The following is a 9,918-nucleotide window of genomic DNA, read 5'->3' as shown; positions in this document are numbered from 1 at the left end:
GAGGAGAACATTTGGAGAGAGCAAGATTCCTGCCCTTCAGAAGCTGAAGCTCTTTCATGCAGAAGGAATGAGCTTCCTTATACTGCGGAGCTGGGAGCAGTGGGTAAAAAGAAAAACAGAAAGCTAGTTTCTTGTTTTGTAGAAGGCAAGAGTTGGATCAAAACAAACGCCCACTAGGGTATGGCTGGTGAAGACTGTGGCAAAGTGGAGAGCAGGTGCCCCATCTAAGGGGTTAAACCACTGCTGGGCTCTGGCCTGTTGCTGCTTTGTAGGTCAAGTTGTCAGATCTGATTTTTTTTAAAGAAACGGAACATCTAGATTTTTATGTGAAAGCTCTCATGGGTTAGCAACTAATTTCAGGGTTTTTAAAACGTGATGCAGGCTGAACATATCTGAGAGCCATAAATAGCCTAAGGTTTGCCCATTTATAATCTCAATTAGATGATCTCAGTTCCCTTTCAAGTCCAATATTCTGTGAGTTTCATTGTGACCTACAGTTACCATGTTCAAGCAGTTCTTAGCAAAACAGAAGTTAGATTTTGTCTTTGATTTAAAAAAAAAAAAAAAAATTCCGGATCCTGGGGTTTATGCTATTGTTAGAAGTAGTTTCTAACTTTTTTCACATTAGAATTTTTGAAAATCTTGAAGCCCAAGCCTCACCCAAGAGTAATTAAATCATGATCTCTGGAAGCAGTAATAGATATATTTTAAATTCCCTAGGTCATTTCAGCATGCAGGCAATTGGGCACCACTGGCCTAGGCCCTAATCACCTAGGCACCTTAGAAAGCTTTGACTACCTTATTGCCATCCCCTCCAAACTTCTGCCCACCCCCATCTCATTTAATCTGATCCTACTAGTGTGTTCACAGGTTATCACCACCTCTTCTAGATAGAATTTTTTAAAGAAAGGAAACTGGTGACTGGGGCAGGTTCTTATTCATCATCTCATGATTCCCCAGACTGAGGTTGTCCTTAGTTAACAACTGAGTCAGCAGAGAGCAGTCTGACCCAACCCCAAAAGCCATACGCTAGGGCTTCTACAGTTCCCTCCAACAAGGTGGCAAAGAGTAAGTTCAAGTTCCAAATGTTTTACTTCATTTTTCTTTTATTACAGATAGGTAAGTTTGGAAAAACAGATTTTGGTTGCATTTAACTATATAACTATAGTGTGCCTATCTATGAGCTCTTGGTGAATGGAGACTATCTGAATTGTTATGTTTGCATTATTCCCAGCTTCAGACATAGACCAAATACTGCATGAGTGAATGGAAAATGAACAATTATAGACTGAGGTCCCAGATACTTCTTCAAAATAAGTCATCATATATCTAGAAGATTAAATGAATTTCCCTTAATATTTTTAAGTCTGTCAATAATTGTCAGTTTTTAAAACATCAAAGGAAATTAAAACACCTGGCTTTTTTATCAGTGCAGAATTTTTTGTCTTTGACTTACACTGACAAATGTTGTCCACTGTAGAAGAGGTATTGATTAGCTATTGCCTGGAGTGATGCTCATGACGTCAGGATAACCAGCCAATCTGTAGCATTCCTTCCAGTTCTGGAATGAATGGTGGGTTCCATATTGGCCTTACGTAACACATATACCCATGTCCCAGCATAAGGGACAATGCATCTCTAATATGCATTGCACTTTTGTACGACACTGGTTTAACAGTATTTGACAGAATTTTAAGAACTATTGAGCAAAATTACTTAATGTGAAGCATTAGAAAAACATACAGTCTTAGCAACCCCCCAAAGTGATGCAATACAAGCAGCCTTTGGTTTCTTTGAAGCAAGAAGGGACTCTCTGGCTGTGGGTCATAATAAATGCCTCGCAACACTGCAGAGTTCATTGTTGAAGGCAGAAGCGATGGAGGAGACATGGCATACATGTCAGGGCTTCCACAAAAGGAGAACCGTGGAATGAGAATTTCAAACACAACATAATGAGAGCAATACCAAAAATCAGAGTGTTCATCTAGGATCCCTGCCTGCAGAGAAAGTTGTGAAGCTAATAAGGTACAGAGCCTGCACCACTACCAGTTTTAACAAGCCAAAATCGGCAACGTCCTCTGAAGGAGGGGCTCCTTGGGAAAGCAGCAGGGCTACCATAACAGTGGAGAAACAGAGTGGTAGACCGCCAGGGGGGCTGTGAGCCCAGGCACTACTTAAAAAGAAGAGGCTTGCCTCTTGTCCCCAGGCTTGCCTGAAATCAGGCATGCATGGTTATAAACATCCTGTGACTCAAACGTTTTTCAACTTTGGTTTTTATAAAAATGGCAGGCCATGATTGACTACACTTTTAAAGTAAAAAGTCCTTGTAGTATGAGTAATGACTCGATTTTACAAATAAAAGGCTTTTCTTAGTGCTCAGACTTCCAGAGAAACAAAATGGTCAACAAATGTTGACCTCCTCTGTCCCTCTAATGGTACTGACAAACTGGAAAGAATGAATTAGAGTAAATGGGAAGCACTTACGTAATAATACACCAGAAATCTATTAGTATAGAATAAAAGAGTCCTTGTTTTTTAACAAGTATTTTTTGTTAACACCAACCAAATCCTCAGATGTGGCCCTAGTGGCCAGACTCTGAAACTACACATGACCCAAGCTGCTCATCTGGGAGAATCTGAAGGATCTGTGGCTAATCTACCTTAATTCTTGATCCCAAATGAAGCGAAATCACATACCACAGCATAGAGGGAAATTAGATACTTGTTCTGAATTAGTATGAAAAGAAGTTTAAAGACAGCAAAAAGGAACAGCATTTTATTTCTGTAAGGGAGTCTGAGAACTGCCCGAGAATTACAGCCAAGTTCATTAATGAGGTAGATCTGATTGGCATTTACACCTTAAATAATATCAATTCTAACCATCAGATGAATTGCTTAGTTGCTGTGGTTAAGAAAATTGTACAAAATTAAGCAAATTGTTTAAAAGAAACATCTAAAATGTAAAAGTATTAAAAGAAATATAGAAGGTAGAATAAATGTAATCACAACTTAGTGCTATTTCTAACGAAGTATTTTTTTTAAGATTTTATTTATTTATTTGACAGAGATCACAAGTAGGCAGAGAGGCAGGCGGGGGGGGGGGGTGGTTGGGGGAAGCAGGGTCCCTGCTGAACAGAGAGCCGGATACGGGCTCAATCTCAGAACCCCAGGATCATGACCTGAACCGAAGGCAGAGGCTTAACCTACTGAGCCACCCAGTGCCCCTCTAATGAAGTATTTCTTTCATATTTTATTTCTAAATATGAGCAAAGCAATCACAAATGAAGATAAGCAATTCTACAGATTGGGCATGGCTACTTGCAGTCATCTCTATTATAAAGAACAGATTCTGTTGAAATACACAATCTTACGGAAGATTCAATGAGAATTTCATTGTAGCTGTCAAAGGTATGTATCCATAGTACAGAGAACAGAGAAAACAATCCAGGAGGCCACTCACTGTGACTTTGCACATATTACCAATGCTCTCGTCCTCAATTTCATCATCCATAAAACCAAGGGGGTTAACAGAAGACAGACCTCTAAAATCCCAGCTGCAGAAATCTCATCTTCTGAAATTTACATATAATGATTGCTGTTGAAACCCCATTCCCATCAACCTTAATGTCAGGGACAATGGATAAAGTAGGAGACGACCACTGGCTCCCTTGGGCAACCTGGCCTTTCAAAACAGACCAAAATCCACTTCCTAAAACTCTATCACTTTCCTCCATTCTCCCTCACCTTTAAGCTCCTTAGGCTAACAGTCCCTTAGTCCCTCTGGAACCAGCTTCAGAGCATCTTGTCTAGCCACCTTGTTTTATAGATGAGAAATGAACCAGAGAGGGCAAGTGACTTGCCTGGAATACCAGAGCTAGTCAATGACAAAGCCAGGACAAGAAACGCTGTTCCCGACGCCAGTCTTCTTTCCCTAAGTCATACCACCCACTTGTCTTTCACTGCTGACAAAAAGCAAAACAAAAGCATAGGAATTGGGGGGGGGGGAAGCAACTATTTAGATGATACCAGTGAGAAGCAAAAGTTATGGAACTGGAGGGTATTATGCAAAATGAAATAAGTCAAGCAGAGAAAGACAATTATATGGTTTCACTTCTATGTGGAACATAAGGAATAGCATGGAGGTCATTAGGAGAAGGAAGGGAAAAATGAAGGGGGGGGGAAATCAGAGGGGAAGATGAACCATGAGAGACTATGGACTCCGGGAAACAAACTGAGGATTTCAGAGGGGAGGGGGTGGGAGATGGGTTAGCCCAGTGATGGGTATGAAGGAGGGCACGTGTTGCATGGAGCACTGAGTATTACATGTAAACAATGAATCATGGAAAACGACATCAAAAGCTAATGAAGTGCTGTATGGTGACTAACATTAAGAAAAAAAAAAGAAATAGAAGTTATTTTATTTCAAAAATGTAAATATGGATGTGAAGGCATCATGCTCCCTGATTTCAAACTATATTACAAAGCTATAGTAACTGAAACAGTATGGAATTAGCATAAAAACAGACAACATAGATCAATGGAACAAAATAGCCCAGAAATAAACCCTTGCATTTATGATCCATGAATTTACAACAAAGGAAGCAAGAATACGCAGTGGGGAAAAGTTAGTCTCTTCAATAAATGGTGTTGGGAAAACTGAAGAACCACACGGAAAAGAATGAAACTGGACCACTATCTTACACCATACACAAAAATTAACTCAAAATGGATTAAAAACTTGAATATAAGACCAGAATCCATGAAACTCCTAGAAGAAAACATAGGCAATAAGCTTCCTGACATCACTCTTGGCTGTATTTTTTTTAGATCTGACTCCAGTGGCAATGGCAATAAAAACCAAAATAAACAAATGAAACTGTATCAAACTAAAAAGCTTCTGTACAGCAAAGGAAACCATCAACAAAATAAAAAGGCAACCTACTGAATGGGAGAAGATATTCGCAAATCAGTAATCTGGTAAAGGGTAAAATACTCAAATTATAAAAAGAACTATGTAACTCAATCTAATTTAAAATCTTATTTAAAAATGGGCAGAGAACCTGAACAGATACTTTTCTAAAGACATACAGACGGCCAACGGGCACATGAAAAGATGCTCTCAGCATCAGTAACTACCAGAGAAATGTAACTCAAAACCATGAGATATATCATCTCACATCTGTCAGGATGGCTATTAACAAAAAGATAAGAAATAACAAGTATTGGTGAGGATGTAGAGAAAAGGGAACTATTGTGTACTATTGTGAATATAAATTAGTGTAGCCATAATGGAAGACAGTATGGCGGTCCCTCAAAAAACTAAAAACATAACTACCATGTGGTCCAGCAAGTCTACTTCCAAGTATTTATCTGAAGAAAATGAAAGCACTAATTCAAAAAGGCATATGCACCCCTATGTTCACTGCAGCATTATTCACAATAGCCAAGAGAAGGAAACAACCAAAGTGCCCATTGATGGATGAATGGATACAGAAGAGGTATCCAACTCCCCCACCACCCTGACACACACACAAAAGAATATTACTTCAGCCACAAAAAAGAATGGAATCTTGCTATCTGTGACATGGATGGACCCTGTGGTATTACGCCAAGTGAAATACATCAGATAAAGACAAATGTATGATTTTACTTATATGTAGAATCTAAAACACAAAAGAAGAAACAACAAAACTCAGATCAGAGAACAGATTGGTGGTTGTCAGAGCGCAGGAGAGCAGGGAGGGTGGGCAAGACAGAAGAAGGGGTCATAAAATAAGTCACATCATGGGATGTAATGTTCAACATGGTGACTATGGTCAATAACACTGAGTTGCATGTTACTTTAATTTTATATGGTGACAGGGAAAACTAGACTCATTGTGGTGATCCTTTTGTAGTGTATATAAATATCAAGTCATTGTATTGTACACCTGAAGCCAATACAATGTTATATGTCACCGACACCTCAACAACAAATACGGATGTGATACTAAATGTTAATCCCTGAAAAGATGAGTTTAGCAAGTGCATGACAGACTCAATCAACCACATATTAATAATCACTGCCCAAGGCCTTTGAAGTTAAAGAAAGCTGTCAGGCTGAGGGAAGGGGAGGCAGAAATCTTTAGATAACATGAAAGATTAAGACAAGGCTATTGGAAAGTGACTAAATCCCCTGCACCAAGGAAAATCAATCCAAGGAGCTAAGGTACAGAGACAAAGACAGTATAATTTGACTTAGCGTTAACTGCAACTTAAGTCAACATAATGCCATATATGTGGGTATTATACATATTTTCATTATGTTCTAGTGACAAGAATTCAGAAAAAGTGATGGGTTGTGCCATAGTAAGACTAATAAAAGCATCACCTCTTATCTGACTCTGATTTTGACATTTGTGACCTGTCTCATTAATGATAAAAGTACAAAAACAGTTCACATTCATTTTGCTGTTATCAAGAAGACTGGTTGGTTAAGATTCAAAGGAACTGCTGGCATGTGAATTCAATGAAACTATAATTACCTTCACAGGGAAACCACTGAAAACGCAGAAATACAAACACGGATCTTAAAAAAATCTTTAAAAACTAAGAGCTAAAAGGCAAGATTGATTCCATTCGTAAGACAACTATGAGAAAGCAATATATATAAGTAATTGGCCTTCAAAGAATAAGTGGCCTCTGTTTCTAGCTAATGAGATTTCATTTAAAATTGTTAACTGGGAGTAATGAAAGCAGCACAGGAACCAATACCAACAGCAAATATTCAGTTTTTCTCAGGAGTATGATAAGAATTTGTCCTTCTTACACTGATACAAAGAACTCTGAAAAATCATACAGTAACAAAGCCAAGTCTAGATCCTATAATATTAAAATAATAAACAGGATATAATACACTAAACAAAAACTCAGAAACCAATTAAAATAAATTAAAAGAAATATATTTGCATTGAAAAAAATGATAAGCATAGGATATCCTGAGTTTATAAAATTATAAAAAGAACACAAAAAGTAATATCCATCTGAAAGGCTGTCATAATGATTAAATAACACATAAAATTCTTAAGTGTATGGTACACAGTAAAAGCTTAAGAAATGGCAGCTATCATTATTATAACCAGAGGGAAGAATAACTTCATTAATAAGAGCTTTCAAACTGGACTCATCACCACCTCCTCCCTGCTTCACCTTCATTTCGAGCACACGAATGTGATCACTATTAGCTAATTAGATAGCTTTATGGTCAGATCGTGACCAGATCTCACTTGGAAACCAAGATGATGGAAAAAGTAAGAGTACCGGAGGAGGTACTGGCTAGCAAAAACCATATTCTGACATTATTTATAGGCAGTACTCATAAGGCGAGGGCTCACTCACAGTGACACAAAGGTAAGAAGTCAAAGAAAATCAAGGCAATTTAGAAGCCTTAAAGATGAAAGGAAATTGCTGTGACATGAAGCCCTCATGAAAAATAAAAATATTTCCAGAGAGAGCTATAAGATTCTTTGCTAGATCCATTTTGATTTAATTTGAAAACAATTTAGACTCATCATCTTTTCGCCTGCCAACTAAGTGTAAGTATACTTATTTTCATCTCAGTTTACCTCTAGGGGGATCTGGATTTCTTTTTCTCTGTTTTATGAAGCATTTAATTCCTTTCTGATCCCACTATGGAATTTATATTTTAATAATTCTACTTTTTTCCCCCACTAAAGTCAGGGATCATTCCCTGTACTCATCTAACCCTAAAAATAAAGTGACAAAAAAAGAAAAGAAAGCTACTTCAAGTCTGGGAGCATATTCTTGGGAAGGACATTTAAGGCTACATGTAGGAAAGGGTAAAGCATGAGGAAGATCCCACAGGGGAAGGTACAAATTAAAGGCTACATGTACCGGCAGAACAGAGCTCCTAAAGGACAGTGGATGCAAACGTAATTAAATGGCTTCACTTCTCTACTCCTTAATGGAAGTGCAGTCTGTGACTGAGCAATCTCTTAACAAAGGTTCTGAAAGTTGCCAGGTGGCTTATAACAGATTTACCTATTTATTCCTAAGTTTAGAATTTGCTTCTTTTCAGACATTCCAAGAGTCAAACTGAGAAACTTTCTATTTCTCAGGAAAACATTAATAAATAAGAGCTTGGATTTTATTGCCTTTGCCCACTCTCCTGACACTGTTCTTTCCTTCTTTAAAAACAACCCAAATATACCCCTCCCTGAACTATGTATTGATCTTAGTGAAATAAAGGAACTCTTTTTGAATTTTCCTGTAGAGCGGCTCATAAAAATAGGCCTAGAGACAGTGACTTAAAACCAGACAAACCCAGATCTCCGATCCCATCAGTTTCTCCATCCTACAAGCACACTTAAGGCTCAAAAAGAAAAATTAATGCCCAAACAGCTGGTGAAGCATGTAGACACAGAAACATTTTCTATCCTGGTCATACCAGGTATCACATAAGATACTGTCAAAGTCTTCAACTTACCATTCACTTAGAAAGGGTTCTAACCTTTTAAAATCACATACTAATTAATTAACATCAGCAACATTATGTCAGGGATCTCGGACGACACTCATAATGGCTTCTTTGTCAAGTAAGCAAAGAAACTATGTTATTTTGTTTGCCTGGAAGCTCACATCTGTTCCACTGAAATGCAAGTATCTTCGATCCCTACTAAAGAGTGTGGATGTCCACATAAATGATATCTCTGTTACAGAGAAAGAAGCAGCTGCTGCACTTGCTGGAATGTCTTCGGCTTTGTATCAGATGCTCCAGTTTGGTTACAACCAGGCTTCCAGTCTGCCCAATGCCAAACTTCATGCTTTAGCAAGGGGGAGAAAAGTCTAGATGCCAGAAACATACCAGACCTCTCAGATAAAGGGGTAGAAGCATGCTTCCACTGGACTAAGATTGGTCCTCTTTGTTAGCACCAAACTCTCATTATTTAGTTCTTCACAGACTAAATTACAGCTTCTCTCAGAGAAGAGGACCTAGATAATGAAAAGGAATTAAAGTAGATATTAAGGTAGAAATTCCAAGGCCAAATATCCCAAGGTCAGGCAAAGCAGCATCTGAGGCCAAAACAAGAAAGTGGTAGAATTCAATGGGCAGCACTCCGGGGTACTTGGGCTTCCCCAGTCTTTGTCTGGCCTCACGGCCCTACCTGTACCCCAATCATGGGCACCACCTCCTCAATCCACAGCAAGTCCAGTGGAGCTGAGGGTCGAGTTTGTCGGTGGTGAATTCGGCGTAGACGCAGAAGGTACAGGATGATGGCCAATAGCACCACCAGGATGCAGGCGAAGAAGAGATAGTGGTTGTAGACAAAGGAGAGGCGGAACCAGCTGCCATGGGCCTGCCGGACACCTTCTTGCCGTAGATCCCTAGGAAGAGTAGGAAGGTGGAAAGTCATGTTAATTTCAAAGAGAGACAGCTATGCTGATTTAAAAGGCCAGTGGTATCCCACTTTATGCTATTCGTGTAAATATGCCAGGATACTAGCTCCACAGAGCAAGCAAAGCTAAAGAATGTCTCTAGCCTGAGGGCTGCTGTGTGGTTCCTCCTGCACTTTTTTTGCCAGGGCCTACAGGGGGAGGGAGCATCATAGGCCTACATCCTCCGGGACCTGGGGAAAAAATTAGAAGGCAAAAAAATGAACAGTAAGAGAAGTCAGAGAGGCAGGCAGAGAGAGAGAGGAAGAAGCAGGCTCCCTGCTGAGCAGAGAGCCCTATGCGGGGCTCGATCCCAGGACCCTGAGATCATGACCTGAGCCGAAGGCAGTGGCTTAACTCACTGAGCCACCCAGGCGCCCCTCTATAACCTTAGTCTTAACAGTGACCCCATACCACTCCCTAAACACATGCATCCAGCTTGTAAATACAGTACTAACAAGAATAGGGCGGTCCCTAAATTCAATT

At 39.3% G+C, this 9,918-nt stretch overlaps 1 protein-coding gene across 1 annotated transcript in view; it reads right to left on the bottom strand.

Annotated features, from left to right (window-relative positions):
* Positions 1–6,920: 6,920 nt before the first annotated feature.
* Positions 6,921–9,918, bottom strand: part of ENTPD7 (ectonucleoside triphosphate diphosphohydrolase 7) — a 41,214-nt gene continuing 38,216 nt past the window's right edge. The window contains exon 13 of the mRNA XM_046026865.1: positions 6,921–9,384. Coding sequence (XP_045882821.1) covers positions 9,153–9,384 — 232 coding nt within the window. The 3' untranslated portion in view covers positions 6,921–9,152. The remainder of the gene's footprint in view (positions 9,385–9,918) is intronic.

Source organism: Meles meles, chromosome 13 (genome assembly GCF_922984935.1).
Source record: "Meles meles chromosome 13, mMelMel3.1 paternal haplotype, whole genome shotgun sequence".
Lineage (NCBI taxonomy): Eukaryota > Metazoa > Chordata > Mammalia > Carnivora > Mustelidae > Meles > Meles meles.
This window is presented reverse-complemented; position numbering and strand designations above follow the sequence as displayed.